The 16623-nt window shown below is 45.5% G+C and overlaps 1 protein-coding gene across 1 annotated transcript in view; it reads right to left on the bottom strand.

Moving 5' to 3' along the window:
* Positions 1–16623, bottom strand: part of DDX46 (DEAD-box helicase 46) — a 180923-nt gene that overhangs the window by 82386 nt on the left and 81914 nt on the right. Inside the window, exon 13 of the mRNA XM_078783905.1 lies at positions 12163–12245. Coding sequence (XP_078640031.1) covers positions 12163–12245 — 83 coding nt within the window. The remainder of the gene's footprint in view (positions 1–12162; positions 12246–16623) is intronic.

Raw genomic sequence — 16623 nt, 5'->3', positions numbered from 1 at the left:
GTGTGAAGAGAATGACAGAGATCTGTAATCTGGTGGTGAAAGAAGGCCGCATTCCAGTGGATTGGGAACTGAGTACCCTCGTCCCTCTATACAAGGGGAAAGGTGACCCTCTGGAGTGTGGTTCGTACCGAGCGATAAAGTTATTGGAGCATGGAATGAAGGTATTGGAAAGGGTGTTGGAGAGGAGGATAAGGAAGAAGGTGAAGATCGACGAAATGCTGTTTGGATATATGCCAGAAAGAGGAACGACAGACGCGCTCTTTATTGTGAGGCAGTTGCAGGAGAAGTACATGGAGAAGAGGAAGAAGTTGTTTCTTGGGTTTGTTGATCTGGAGAAAGCATTCGATAGGGTTCCACACGAAGTATTGACATGGGCATTGAGGAAGTTGGGAGTGGAGGAATGGTTGATCAGAGTAGTGATGGCAATGTACAAAAGAGCGCGCACAGCTGTAAGGACGAAGGACGGGAACAGTGGTGAGTTTGAGGTGAAGGTGGGAGTGCATCAGGGGTCAGTACTAAGTCCACTACTACAGACTTGGCATTTAATATGGAATATTTTTTTTGTGGGGGTGAACTTACTTTTCAAGATGTCTTAGAAACAAAAGTTCATTGGAATTATGTTGAAATTATTCTAGATTTTGTTAATGTGATCTTTAAAAGAAACAAAAACCACATTTGACATTTTGAAACAAATAAATTGATCCTTGAAAGTGATGTAAACTGATATCAAACTCAATTCATGGACAGTACTGTGTTAAACTTCTGTACATTTTCCAGAAGTATCTCTTTATTTTGCAAATTAGCCAAAAAAAAATTAACAAAAACAAAAGTTAAATTACGACTGGGATTACGGACAGTAAAATTACAGTTCAGTACTTCGTGTAACCCCCACGAGCATTCAGGAGAGCACGTACACGTTGAGGCATGCTGTTCACGAGATTTGCCAAGGTTTGGACAGGAATCGCTTGCCATGCAGTGACAATAGCCTGCTGCAATTCACGCACAGAGGTCGGGTGCTGGTCCAAGTGATCGATTTGACGCGTTAATTCTGCCCACAAGTTCTCTATCGGATTCATATCCGGGGACATGGCAGGCCACTCCATATGCTCTACACCACGGTCAGCAAGAAAGTGTTGGATCATGCGAGCACGATGAGGCCGTGCATTGTCATCTTGGAAGACAAAGTTTCCTCGAAAGGCTGCACGAGCAAATGGAAGCAATGTTTCTTCCAGAATGGCCCTGTACTTGAACTGCTTCAGGTTTCCATTCAGAACAACCAGGTCAGTTTTGCCCCCTGCATGAAAAGCAGCCCAAACGGTCACCCCACCACCTCCAGCTTGGACTCTTGGCACTATACAATCTTTGTTGTAGGCTTCATGCACTTGTTTGCGCACTCGGACACGGCCATCTTGACGATAGACCAGAAATCGAGACTTGTCACTGAAGATCATGTGATTCCAGTGTCCTGGCTGCCATTGACGGTGCTATCTGGCCCACTGCAATCGGCGCTGGCGGTGTTGTCTGGTCAGGCGTGGCTTTCTCAGGGGACGCCTGGCATGATAGCCTGCTTGAACCAGTCGTTCGTTGACTAGCCTTCTGGATACAGGCACATTTGTCAGATGCTGCCACTCAGCCCTAAGCCGATTCGCTGACTTGGTACGGCCATTGCGGACTAACCGGTGCAGCTGGCGATCATCCCTCCTTGTGGTTCTGCGGGGACGTCCTGGCCTCGGTATTGGAGTAGGGACACCCCTCTGAGCATTTCGTTTCAGGATCTTTAACACCTGACTTTGAGTGATGCCATACTGCCGAGCAATAGCACGCTGTTTCATGCCGTAATTTTGTAAAGCCACCACTCCATGACAAACAACATTGTCGAGTTGACGGACCATCTCCAGAGGAAGCGGCAATAACTTTTGGAGACGTGCAGCAGTTGTTTTCCACTAATACAGAACGCAGCAACCCTTGTATACCCGACTGTGAAGCCAATCATCAAATGCATCTGTCCGTAAATTTTGCCACGCCACCTGTGATATATTCCTGTTGTTGACTTCTTGCTGCGACAGACAATCAGTGACATGGTTCTTTTAACAAATAAATCACCAAAGTGTAAAGGAAACTCACCAGATTGATATACTGAGTTAAGAAAGTAAACCCAAGTCAAGAAAAAAAAAATATTCCACATTATATGCCAAGTCTGTATTTGTAGCTGTGATGGAGGTGCTGGCTCAGAACGTAAAGGAGGGTTTACCGTGGGAGTTGTTGTATGCAGATGATCTGGTGTTGATTGCGGAAAGTATGGATGGACTGAAGGAAAAGATGAACAAGTGGAAGGAATGTCTGGAGACAAAAGGTCTGAAGGTGAATATAGGAAAGACGAAGGTGATGGCAAGTGGTAAAGCATGTGGTGAGGTGGAAAGAACTGGGAAGTGTCCATGTGCTGTGTGCAGGCAGGGTGTCGGAGTGAACTCCATTCAATGTACAATGTGCGCTGAGTGGGTTCATCAAAAATGTAGTGGTCTGAGAGGGTCATTAACCAGTGTGGCAGCTACATTCAAATGTAAGATGTGCACAGAAGGAGCTGCAGATGGAGGAAATGTTGAGTTGGATCTTGGAGACGGCGTGAAGCTGGAAGGTGTGAAAACATTTTGCTACCTCAGAGACATGCTGAATGGAGAAGGTGAATCAGACTCGGCAACGGTTGCAAGAGTGAGATGTGCATGGAAGAAGTTTCGGGAACTGAGTGGCATGCTGATGAGGAGGGGAGTGTCGTTGAAGCTGAAGGGAAAGGTGTATGCTGCATGTGTGAGAAGTGTTATGATTTATGGGAGCGAGACATGGGTAATGAACGTAGAGCAGCAACGAAGGCTGGAAAGGGTGGAAATGCGAATGGTTCGGTGGATGTGTGGAGTATCGTTGAGAGAGAGGAAGACAAATGATGAATTGCGAAAGATGATGGGAATAGAGCCTGTGATTGATGCTGTCAAAAGGAACAGGTTGAGATGGTTTGGTCATGTGTTGAGGAAGGATGAAAGTGACTGGTTGAGAAGAGTGATGGAAATGAATGTAGAAGAAAGTCGAGGACGGGGAAGACCGAGAAAGACTTGGCTAAAGATGGTGGAAGAAGAAATGCAGGCAAGGGGGTTAACAAGGGGAGATGCAGAAAATAGGGCAAAATGGAGAAGATTGTCATGGGGACCGCAAGGCTAACCCCCGCTCTAGCAGGGAAAATGGCCTTAAAATGCATGTTGTTGTTGTTGTTGTTGTTGTTGTTGTATAGTTTAAAGATGGCCAATTGAATTGGCAGGGCACGACCCCGGGTAGTGTAACTGAGTTAATGTCATTAGAATAGTTAGGATGAGAAATCCCTTCGCGCCATCCACAGCCACTCACCAAGGAGACGAACTCCACACCAGGACCAAGCTGTGAAACTGTTTGAGAGTGTAAGACGCATCAATGACTTGAAAGTGACATTGTGTGTTTGTTCCATCTCTTCCTTCTTGGGAGTGATGGGAAGACGAATTTGGTTTAATGGGGGATATGGGAGACAAAACGTAGCGACGAATTTGTAAATACCAGGAAGGACAAGGGTACTGTAGTGTGAGCCGACGTTGGGGGGTACGGACAGTTAGGGACGAGTCTGCTCTGCTCGCTCCTCCGCGCCCCCCGTGTTTCATCACCTTTGTTTGCTGTGTACCTTTGCGCCCCTTCTGTCTTGCTGACTGACTGTGCTTTGTCTCTGCCCCCACCCATGGACCCACTTTGGAGGTGGAGTTGTGCCGGAACATCAAACTGTGCAGCACCCCTGCTGCACTTCGCTACACCTGGCAGCACCCCTGCTGCACTTTGCTACATCTGTGCAGCCGAACTGTGCGGCACCTTGCGGCCATATCCGTTGTTGTGACTTTGCTGCATGTGTGCAGCACCCTGCTGCCACGAACACTTTGCTGCACATTAACACATCACATTACACATTATGGACCACACGTTCTGTGGCCTTACACTTCTGCTATGCGGCATTTTGCTGCAAACTCACCTTGCATCTTCGGACCACTTGTTTTGAGTGGCATTAAGGTCACGCAGACGGACCACATAAGGTTGGCCCTGCTTGGCCAGGAATTAATAAAACGAACACGGGTTTTGTACATTTTATTCTTGGTGTGCCAGGAAAGAAGAACTGTATTATTGCACACAGAAAATGCGACATGCAGGAAGCAAAGCAGCAAGATGCAGACACCAGCAGCAAATATGAACTTTTAAATGTGTTTTGTGTATTGGTGCGATGATGTGCTTTCTCTCCCCTCCAATCTTCTTTCCACAAAGAACAGGTCCTGGGTTATAGAACTGTAAATAATTAGGTTTTATGCGTGTAAATAAGATGCTACCCACCGGCTTTATGTGTAGTTTGAAAATAATTCCGCAATTCGGTTAATTGTGGGCGTGAGTCTGTTAGAGTTATCTACACAACGCAGTAGGTGGGACATATTTAGTGTTGTAAAACTGTCGCATACACGGGGTTAGATTAAACGCTAGGGGGAACCACATCTATATGTCACACATAATTAAAAGTTAGTCCCAAGTCTTTCTCAAAACCGGCCGTTCCAGTGTTAGTAGGTTCGACTCGGGGACGAGTCTGACGAGGGAGGGGGGCAGTGTTGCGGTTTTGAGGTTTGTACAGTGAGTTCAATCAAAGTTAAAGGTTTGCCCCCCATAGATAGTCACACGAGCAACATGTAGCCTCATTTGTAGTATAGTTATTTCTTAGTATGTGTGAGAATAGGCCATTTCCTATGTTAGTTCTGCGTTGTGTAAAGACAGGAGAATAGGCCCTACTTCTACCAGTCATTCTACATCTGTAGGCGCAATCCATTTTGCTACCCATTGGTTGTTCATTAGGCGAGTTAACACGAGGTAGGCCTAAGAAGGTGGGGGCGGCGTCGAGGGTGGAGCGGCGTCAGGAGTGGGGACGGTGAGCATGAGCCGCCAATCAGGGCTCAGAGATGGTGGCGGCGGTGTCGCGTCATAGAGCGTGGTAAGAGGGTTCCAGAAGGCGCAGGGCGTATCTATATAACCCGATACACAAAGCCCTCGGAAGGACTTGTATCGAAGGATGTGCTCGTTGAAGGACTTGTTCGTTGGGGGAACCGCTGCACAAAAGCCCTCGACAGGACTCGCAGAAGGGGAGAGAGAGATAAAGGACTCGAAGAGGAACACCGGATAAGCGCGAGGACTTGACTTGCTGCGAAAGAGAGAGAGATAACAGGACTCACCTTGTACTGCCTGATGAACTTGACCATTGCACGAGAACGCGCGCACTAACCAACACCAAGTGTATTGAAGAAGAGGAGTTGGTCGCTACATATACGCGGGCGCAGCCAGGCACGTTTATAACGAAATAGCGCATTTCAGCCGAGCGAGTGAACGAGGTTGAGTAACCGCCAGCCGCGCTAAAGTCCGCCCTCTACTGTTCGCCCCGATCATCCCTTTGTTCGAGAGACACGCGACGAGTCCCTGCCTTCGCCTGCTACCATCTTCGCGGGACGTGCCGGGGACCGTGGGGAGCTGGACGAGGACCATCCCTGGACGCGTTGGGGAACACCTGCCCATCTACAATACCCCGTGTGAGTGTGAGACGGGCCCGTTGTCCCAGGGATAAGTTAAGACTGCCTAAGGATTGCTCTGTTTCTCTTCGTCCTTGAACTGTATATATGTGTGGGAATAGTTAAACCCATCTGTTCTTCCTTTCTTCTTGATTCGATCGTTTTTGTGATTTCTCCAGTTGACTAAGCGTGGCACGAATAAAACTGCTTAAATCGGGGTCCATTAATTAAGACTGCACGGATCACGTGTACGCAACCCACTCGGCGTACTCCATCCACACGTGGTTCGTGCGAGGCTTGCTACCTCGTTTCCATGGCGGCGCGAGTACTTAGGTGCGAGCGAGAATTTGGTCCCGAAACCCTATTTTGCGCTCGCCCGGAAAGGACGTTTCAGGTCTCGGTTCCGCCAGCCCAGCAAGACCAAGGGGCCTAATCCCCCCTTGGTAGGGGTAGGAAGGGCGGCGAGAGAACCGCAACAATATATTGTTATATCTGTGGGGGGTAGACAATGATTACCTTAGAGCCAGGTAGAAGTGTATCGATTACCATGCTCTGTATGTCGCGTGAAGAAGAACCCCCATGTACAATAAGTAGGGATCCGTTTAGACCAGATGTCGTTTAAGAGTGTATCATTGTCCCCATGACGAGGAATGGGGTTATGTTAATTAGTTTGGGATTAAGAGTAATTAATCCCCTGTATGTAATTGCCTCTGTTATTTCCCCTCTGTTCTTTATGACAATGCAGCACACACATACACACACAAAGCCAGCAATCATGCATTAATAACAATAAATAAAAACTAACCGGAAACAGGACATTCAACCACCACTGATACCACAGATGGGTGATCACAAGAGCAGGCAGGTCCGTGAGGCCACGCCCCAGAGAGCAGTGATTAGTTAGGATTGTAGAGCACTGAAGAGAAGGACTCGCTGGTTGGAGCAGGCACGGGCGGCGTCGGATGACGTCAGAGCCTTGAGTACAAAGGAGTTGGAGGGCCGACATTCTCACTCTCGGCTTCTGGATCTGAAAGTGAACGGGCGCCGATAAGCTCTTGCGTTGGGACACGCTCTTGCGTGGGACATTGATAGCGTGCAGTGGTGCATCCTCTTGTCTCTTGGGTCCTGGTGTTTGTAGAAGGCGGATATCTCTCGTGCTGGACTTTCAATACGAACGGTCGACATCTGTCTCGAGTTGGGACTTTGATATCAAACAGCCATGGTTGTTGCCAGCGGTGTGCCGAGTTCCTGCAGACGGTCGCGGCTCGTGCATTATTTCTTCTTGGTCCGGGCAAACGGCTGAGCGGCCGCATTATCCTTTCACTGGCTCGTGAGTGCTGGCTGGGCGTCGTCTGAGTGCGCTGAGAGACGTGGGTGCTGGTGAAGCTGACGACGAAGACAAGCGCGCCTGAGTGAACGTGGGCACGCTGAGGCCTACTTCCCGCCAGGGCCTGTGCCACGTCCAGATTGCACGCTCGGGGCCTGGACGATTCTCGACGGGGTTCAGAAGCCGCTCACAGCTGAGTACAGAAACATTACACATTATTTTCACCAGTTATTTTTCCCCTTGTGTGTATATACGGGTCTGTATGGGGGCGCTCCATTTAGAAATTTTAGTTTTGTCGTGCATTATTTGGTTACTGGCATTTCTTCAATAAAGCCAGTATTTTTGTACATTTAATTCTGTGTCTGATATGAAACTATGGATATTAACCTTATTGGACCCGTTCATTTCGATCCTGTTGCCACACAATGGAAAAAGTTGACTAAAGTCGACAGCGGGTCCGATAGGGTTAACCGATGCAGTTCCCTCTTCATACTCTTGCAGCTTATAAAAGAGCTGGTTTGTTGCGAGAGGGATTACTCTGCAATTGTCTGGCTATAAGTCGGTAAGAGAGATAGTCTGCTTTATACGACACTGCCTCTTATTATGATTGAGGAATGCTTGCTTATCAGAATATCATTCCTTTATAGATGTTGCTGAATTCAAGTGGATTAAAGCTCACGATCTGGAGTTTGTGTGTGGACTCACCTTGATTTTCACCAGTGTCAGCTTGAATTGATAATTATCCCAGGTTTGAGGACATCCGGTGGGACCCGTGAAGGTATGTTAGTCATTCTCCTTTCCCTTGCATGTAAAGAACACTGTCATTGTTGACTGAACGCCTCGGAGTGTAAGCTGATCGGCAATCCGTCCGAGACCGGTCTTTATCGGCACGGACAGGACAACTGGTGTCAGGAGAGGGATTCTTGTCCCGTCTACCCCCCACAAGCATAACAATATATAAACCTAACATGAGGAACACATACAGTAATGTGAAAAAGTAAGTACACCCCATGTAAAGTTTTGACTTTTTCAACATATTTCAACATACAGCAATTTGATCTTCATTTCAACAATATTGATAGATAAAGGTGATATAACATAACAAATATCATGAAACATTTACATTTTGTAGTCCATTGTATAATTTAAATAAACATAAATGCAAATTTTGCATGTGGAAAAAGTAAGTACACCCTTGGCTCTAATAGGTGGTATTGCCCCCTTTGGCAGAAACAACCTCAAGTAGGTGTTTCTTATAACTGTCTCCCAGTCTCTGACATCGACTGGGAGAAATTTTTGCCCACTCCTCCATGCAGAATTCTTTCAGCTGTACAATGTTTGAGGGGTTTCTTGCATGCACAGCTCGTTTCAAATCCCCCCACAACATCTCGATGGGACTTAGATCAGGGCTTTGACTTGGCCATTCCAGAACCCTCCATTTCTTTCTTTTCAGCCATTCCTTGGTGGATTTACTGGTATGTTTAGGGTCATTGTCATGTTGCAAGGTCCACCTTCGGTTGAGCTTCACCTTTTCGACAGATGGCCTCACATTATCCTCAAGCACCCTCTGGTACAATGAAGAATTCATCGTGGATTCTATGATGGTAAGCTGCCCAGGCCCTGATGCAGCAAAGCTGCCCCAAAACATAATATTTCCACCACCATGCTTTACAGTTGGTATCAGGTTCTTGTGGTCAAATGCTGTCTTTGGTTTTTGCCAAACATGTCTTCTGGTACTGTGGCCAAATAGCTCTACCTTTGACTCATCTGTCCAGAGCACATTGTTCCAGAAGTGCTAGTCTTTGCCTAGGTGTTCATTGGCAAACTTTAGTCTTGGCCTGATGTTCTTTCTGGACAGCAAAGGTTTCCTCCTGGCACACCTCCCATGTAGATCAAATTTGTGCAGCCTCTTTCTAATGGTAGACTCGTGCACTTTGACATCAACAGTGGCAAGAGCTACCTTTAGGTCCCGTGATGACATTCTGGGGTTCTTAGAGACTTCTTTCACCATCTTGCGGTCTGCTCTCGGGCTGAACTTGCTGGGGCGGCCTGGCCTGAACAAGTTGGCAGTTGTTTGGAATCTTCTCCACTTGTAGATGATCTTCCGGACAGTCGAATGATTGATTTCAAATTGTTTGGAGATCTTTTAAAATCCCATCCCAGACTTGTAGGCATCTATAACCTTCTTTCTGAAGGCCTCAGAGAGTACTTTTGATCTAGGCATGGTGATGCCGCACACTTCAACAAAGAGCAAATCAAACGAAATGTCTGAGGTTTAAAGAAGACAGGTTCCTCCAAGATCTTCTCTAACGATGTTCTAATCATTTGCCCCTGAGCTGGTGCACCTGATTCTAATTTTAGGTATTTGAAGTAGTGATAAATGTAGGGGTGTACTTACTTTTTCCACATGCGAAATTTGCATTTATGTTTATTTAAATTATACAATGGACTACAAAATGTAAATGTTTCATGATATTTGTTATATTATATCACTTTAACTGTCAATATTGTTGAAATGAGGATCAAATAGCTGTATGTTGAAACATGTTGAAAAAGTCAAAACTTTACATGGGGTGTACTTACTTTTTCATGTGACTATATTATATGACTTACCTGTATTCATCAGCAGTAATTTTTGTTACTTTGACTTGATGAATTGAGATTGAGATCGAAATCGAGATATAGGGCAAAAGAAAATATACGACGTAAAAACTTGGCCGGAAGTCAAAGGCCGGCAGTTTGACATTCCTCATCCAGTTTCTTATAAATTTGTGTTTACTATCAAATGCTGCCATGTTTGTTATGTAAAGCTAACCGAAGAAACACATTTGTGACGCACCTGTATTCATCAACGCTAATGTTTTGTTACGTTGACCTCATTAATAGACCAACGTCAGTGGTATTAGGGGTATGCCTGCTCTGTAAGGCTGGCAGTTCAAATTTCCATTCCAGTTTTTGATAAATTTGTGTTGACCTTCCCTTCCAGCTACAACCGATAATTAATACAATTTAAAAAAAAAATAAAAAAAATAAAAAATATATATATTTGTGCTCAGTTCCTTTTTATTGAAACATGTTGGGTTCTGACATCTGATTTACAGTATATATTCAATCAGAGCACAAAATATATTTGGCCAACCTCCCCCCTCGAAATCCCTCCAAGCCCCGATCCACCATCACCACCACTAACCCACACCCACCATTCCCCCATTGTCTTACTCCTGGAGAAAAGCAGGCATGGTCAAATATGCCTGTGCCTCTGTAGAGACGTGTGGTGAGGCGTGCGAAGTGAGACAATCCACTCCAGTAAATACAAAACAGTCAGGGTCAAGAGAAATGAAAAACAACATATTTAATGGATAAACTACCATTCCATCAAACTAATACATACAGTAATCAAGCTGCAACACTATTTTGAGATATCCCTGGCGAATATATCCAGCGATCGTCGTGTCTGTACCTATTAGTCTGCACAGGGACAGCTCCGGGTTACCTCAGAAACACATGCAGGTAATCTCGGGAACACGCTTCAGGTAGCCTCACAAAGGAATATGGACTACAATGGAAAATAATATGGCTTGGCGTTTCAAATAGTGTTTTTTGATAAAGAATGAAAAAAGAAACTTTATTGTTACTAATTATAGTAAGCAATCAATAAACTTTTGCCACTCTATTCAGAGAAAATGCAGGACATACAGGTGGCCATTTTACATTTAGGCGGCTATATTGGATATTTACTGACTAAACATTGCTACAAAAGAAAGTGCTTGTACATGGTTCTTTTATGCAAACAGAAACAAATGATATCGTAGGCAAAAAAAGATTGTTAAGCCTATAATCAGTGTTGAAAGTGTGATACAGTAGAGTTTGGTCATTTTGGATTTTGGCCACCATATTGTATTTGAGGCCAAATCCAGGGTGGCCGCTCAGCTAAATTGAAAGCGCATAGGCTAAGAATGACGGAACCACTGAGAAAACCTTGGCTGGAATTTTTCTTTAGCTTTTTCTTGGCTGGGACCTGTCTCTATGTGGAGGTCGGGGTGTCCCTAAGCAGTCTTGAGACCAGCGGTGTTCCGAATCCACATAAACTGTCTCTTCCTTTTTACAGACAACTACACATTGTGTGAACAGTACTCCCCATCCTCTGACAGGCAGACACACTGTTACAGTGTGTTGATCTGGAATCAATTAAATGTCGGTCTGAAAAATGTAACTGGTCTTTCAATACAGGTGAATATCATAGGCCAAGACAACCTGTCACTCAGGAACGATCATCAAATAAATCCACCTATCCATTTTTTCCGATGTCAAATACAGTAAGCAATTTTGTCTCTTGAACTTATACACCTCACAATCAGCCTTGTCCTTTCCTGGGCTGACCATATTGCAAATATGGGCTTCAAAGGAAGTCGAAGACTTGCTATCCTTCGTCGTTCCAAGTCTTTCCTTGAAAAATCAGAACTAATCACAGCCTATAACACCTTTATTCACAACTCAATGACAAAGTACTGTTCTCAACATCGGTGGACGCCCCAGTATCATATCTGCATCGCCTGGATTCTATGGAATCTAAAGCTCTCATCATTGCAACCATCCACGATGAAGATGAAGCATAATGCCTGCTGCTCTCGCATTGCAGACAAGTCAGAAGCCCCTCTGTTTTTTTTTATCCACCTCTCCTCTGGTCTCGCTACGGTCTGCTCATTGTCTCTGTCTCTCTCTCTTTGCCTGTCTCTCTCTCTTTGCCTGTCTCTCTCTCTCTCATTGCCTGTCTCTCTCTCTTCCTTTCTGTCTCTCTCTGCCCTCCGAACATTCCTGAAACTCCTTCAGGATGCTCAGGTTTCTCCAGCAACTCCATCCTGGTTAAATATCGGAGATCCAGTCTGGCCTTCTACTGCCATTCTTCTGTTCCTCTTTCCTCCAATTTCTGGAACTGCCTTCCAGAGACTGTTCAATCTCACTCTTCCCTCGAAGGTTTCAAGCAATGCACCAATGCATCATGTCATCCCCTCCCACAGCACATACTATTTTGTACCCCCATCATTCAAACCTCCTCAATTGCAGGTTACTGTGTTTCATTCCTTCTCCTCCAGTTTGTTCTTTCCTTGCTCGTTATATCCAACTGTGGACCCACCGCGATTACACTGAATTTGCACAGCCGGATTTCACGTCACAGGTTAATACAAGTAATAAGACTAGGGCAATGCCCAGACTGAGACAATGCAAATAAAATACCTGCGGTTCAAAGCCCATGTCAAACATGCGGTCGGCTTCATCCAATACCACGTACGTGGCTCGACGCAAGTTGGTTACTCGGCCTGCAGAGTCATAGCACATGGTCATATCGATATACACGTTCAATCAACACAAACATTATTTATAAGGATTATCCTATTCATTTTTCCTTATATTATCAGGTTCCTTCTTTGAGCACAAAATCTTCAAAGAAATGCAATAAACAAAGGAAGTATCCTGCAGGTAATTTTAAAAAATCAAGCTGAATTTCGGTACAAGTTACAAGGATGGTTCAAATTTGACGTGGACTAGTATTTATAAAGCAGAATGATGTAAGTTGGGCCTGATTTTAGAGTTTTACCTTTGAACTCTCTAGCCTAGGTTTACTTATCGGTCCAACAATAAAACTGTCAAATTGGTGCTTCGCAGGCAGAGCAATAAATCGCAGTGTGCAGTCCCAAGGATGGATGTTAAGCAGGGTATCCTATCTCCGAGCATTTGTTGATGAACACAACATGCATTTTAAGGCCATTTTCCCTGCGAGAGTGGGGGTTAGCCTTGCGGTCCCCATGACAATCTTCTCCATTTTGCCCTATTTTCTGCATCTCTCCTTGTTAACCCCCTTGCCCGCATTTCTTCTTCCGCCATCTTCAACCAAGTCTTTCTCGGTCTTCCCCGTCCTCTACTTCCTTCCACATTCATTTCCATCACTCTTCTCAACCAGTCACTTTCATCCTTCCTCAACACATGACCACACCACCTCAACCTGTTCCTCTTCACAGCATCAATCACAGGCTCTATTCCCATCATCTTTCGTAATTCATCATTTGTCTTCCTCTCTGTCAACGATACTCCGTACATCCACCGAACCATTCGCATTTCCACCCTTTCCAGCCTTCGTTGCTGCTCTACATTAACTACCCATGTCTCGCTCCCATAAATCATAACACTTCTCACACATGCAGCATACACCTTTCCCTTCAGCTTCAACGACACACACCTCCTCGTCAGCACGCCACTCAGTTCCCGAAACTTCTTCCATGCACATCTCACTCTAGCAACCGTTGCCGAGTCTGATCCACCTTCTCCATTCAGCATGTCTCCGAGGTAGCAAAATGTTTCACACCTTCCAGCTTAACGCCGTCTCCAAGATCCAACTCAACATTTCCTCCATCTGCAGCTCCCTCTGTGCACACCTTACATTTGAATGTAGCTGCCACACTGGTTAATGACCCTCTCAGACCACTACATTTTTGATGAACCCACTCAGCGCACATTGTACATTGAATGGAGTTCACTCCGACACCCTTCCTGCACACAGCACATGGCCACTTCCCAGTTCTTTCCACCTCACCACATGGTTTACCACTTGCCATCACCTTAGTATTTCCGATATTCACGTTCAGACCTTTTGTCTCCATACATTCCTTCCACTTGTTCATCTTTTCCTTCAGTTCATCCATACTTTCCGCAATAAACACCAGATCATCTGCATACAACAACTCCCACGGTAAACCCTCCTTTACGTTCTGAGCCAGCACCTCCATCACAGCTACAAATAGTAGTGGACTTAGTACCGACCCCTGATGCACTCCCACCTTCACCTCAAACTCACCACTGTTCCCGTCCTTCGTCCTTACAACTGTGCGCGCTCTTTTGTACATTGCCATCACTACTCTGATCAACCATTCCTCCACTTCTAACTTCCTCAATGCCCATGTAAATACTTCACGTGGAACCCTATCGAATGCTTTCTCCAGATCAACAAACCCAAGAAACAAATTTTCTTCCTCTTCTCCATGTACTTCTCCTGCAACTGCCTCACAATAAAGAGCGCGTCTGTCGTTCCTCTTCCTGGCATAAATCCAAACTGCATTTCGTCGATCTTCACCTTCTTCCTTATCCTCCTCTCCAACACCCTTTCCAATACCTTCATTCCATGCTCCAATAACTTTATCGCTCGGTACGAGCCACACTCCAGAGGGTACTTTTCCCCTTGTATAGAGGGACGAGGGTACTCAGTTCCCAATCCACTGGAATGCGGCCTTCTTTCACCACCAGATTGCAGATCTCTGTCATTATCTTCACACCCCAATTTCCCACTGCCTTCAACATATCTCCCACAACTCCCATCAGTCCTCCCGCTTTTCTACTCTTCATTGCTTTTATCGCTTCCTCAACTTCCTTCTCAGTTATCTTCTCTGCCGGTCTTAAAACTGGGTTACTCTCTATGTTGCCATCCCATTCATTCTCTGCATTCAACAGCATTTCCATATATCTTTTCCATCTTCCTTTAATTCCATCTGGGTCGACAACGATTTGTCCCACTTCATCCTTCAAGCAACTCACCCCCATCACATCACACCTCTCTTTCGCTATCTGCTTTGCAATCCTGAATACCGCTCTCTGACCCTCTTCCGAATCCAAGCGTTCTCTGAACATTTTCCTACATGCCTCCTGCGCCTTTGCTACCTCTTTCTTTGCAGCCTTCTTGGCTGCCTTATAACTTTCATGCTCTGCTTTTTCTGCTCCCATACCCTTCACTTCGCCTTCTGCCACTCCTTGAACTTCTTCCTCTTCTCGTCAATCCTCTTTCCAACTTCATCATCCCCCCACCATGTTTCCGAGTGCCTCGGTGGTCCTTTTGTCCATCCACATACCTCACCAACGGCTCCTAACAGACTATCTTTCATTGACATCCAACCACGTTCAAGCTCAACCACATCATCCTCGACCCGACTCAGCCTCTCTTTTAATGCCTCCCTTACTGTCATCTCTTTCAACCTCCACACCTTCATTCTCGGTTGGTACTTCACCCGCCGAGCTCTCCTCGCACCTTTCCCCCTTATGTCGCAGACAACCAAGTGGTGCTGTGAAACAGCCTCCTCCCCCGGGATCACCTTTGTGTCCCGGAGGTGCCCCCTATCTCGCCTACGCACCATCAGGTAGTCAACGGTTGTCGTCGACCCACCTGACGTGTATGTAACATTGTAACAAGCTTATTATCCCTTTCTGGAACTGAGTATTACAAATCAACAAATCAGCTCCATCAGCAAACTCCAAAATCCTTTCACCTTCTCCATTTCTCACACCATATCCGTAACCCCCATGAACTCCCTCAAAACCATCCATACTCCTTCCCACATGTCCCTTTAGGTCTCCTCCTTCCACAACAACTTCCTCATCTTTCACGTTTTCCATCAGCTTCTCTATCGCACACCAGAACTTGTCCTTCTCTTCATCGCTCCGACCAACCTGTGGAGCATATCCCGAGATGACGTTCACCAAGAGCTTTCCAATCATCATTTTCACCATCATCAACCTATCACTCACTCTAGTCACACTCACCACACTGTCTACAAACTCCTCAGAAAACAGGACACCATTCACGCCCTCTGGGCACCCTTGCCACACAAACTTGTATTTCTGTCCCTGCCTACCCTTCACCATTCTCACACCATTTCCCTTCCATCTCGTCTCTTGCACACAACACATGTCCACTCTTCTTCTGACCAATACTTCCATCACTTCTCCTGATCTCCCTGTCATTGTCCCTACATTCCATGTCCCAAACCTCAGAAACCGATCTCCACTCCGGGCTGTACCCTGCCCATATGTAGTTGTAATTGTCATGGTTCTCTTTTTGAGGCAATGTTTTTATGGCCGATGCTCTTCCTGACGCCAACCCTCTTTGTCGCCTCTTACGACACGCAGGGATACGGTGTACCTATTCTAACCAGGGTACACACCGGGAATAGCAATGACAGATGAAAGTAAAAATTTAAATTGAGGACCAATGGTCCAGTAGCTCAACTGTCTGGTTTGCCAAAACGTGGAGTGATAGATGGATGGATGAGGGTAAAAAAAATAAGAGCTGGATTTAGAATACACGTTTTAGGGCAGGTAGTATTGACAGGATGTTCATGGCAGTGCAACTCCCTGCTGTCTATGAGCCTCAGTTTTCGAGATATTGGCCGCTTGTGGTGTGAGGATTTCACTTCCTGTGTGTCAAAGCTTCCTGTTTCACTTCCCTATGTGATGAGGTGCAACTCCAAGGTGCCTATAATTCATATTTTGAGACATTGGCCACTTTCTGTATTATAATGTCACTGGCAGCCATATTTTTTTGGATCAGCGTTGATCAAACGTTTGCATCGGTAGTCAATCATATATTTTAAATTTCACTCTCATTGGTTAAGCGGTTTCAGCAAAGGTGAATTTTAAAGGTTTTCCTTTGATCCAATATGGATGCCAAAACACGTGACTAATGATGTAACTGTTGTCAAATTATATTTCCTACACGTAGTCGATCACTTTTGTAAAGTTTGGCATCAATCAGTTAAGTGGTTTTAGAGAAGGAGCTTTTAAAGGTTTTCTTATGAACCAATATGGCTGCCTTTACATGTGATTGATGATGTCATTGTTCGCAAATAATGTTTCCCATGGGTAGTTGATTATGAA

This window comes from Myxine glutinosa, chromosome 8 (genome assembly GCF_964187855.1).
Source record: "Myxine glutinosa chromosome 8, kmMyxGlut1.1, whole genome shotgun sequence".
Classification (NCBI taxonomy): Eukaryota; Metazoa; Chordata; class Myxini; order Myxiniformes; family Myxinidae; genus Myxine; species Myxine glutinosa.
Note: the sequence above shows the minus strand (reverse complement) of the source record. Positions and strands in the feature narration are given on the sequence as shown.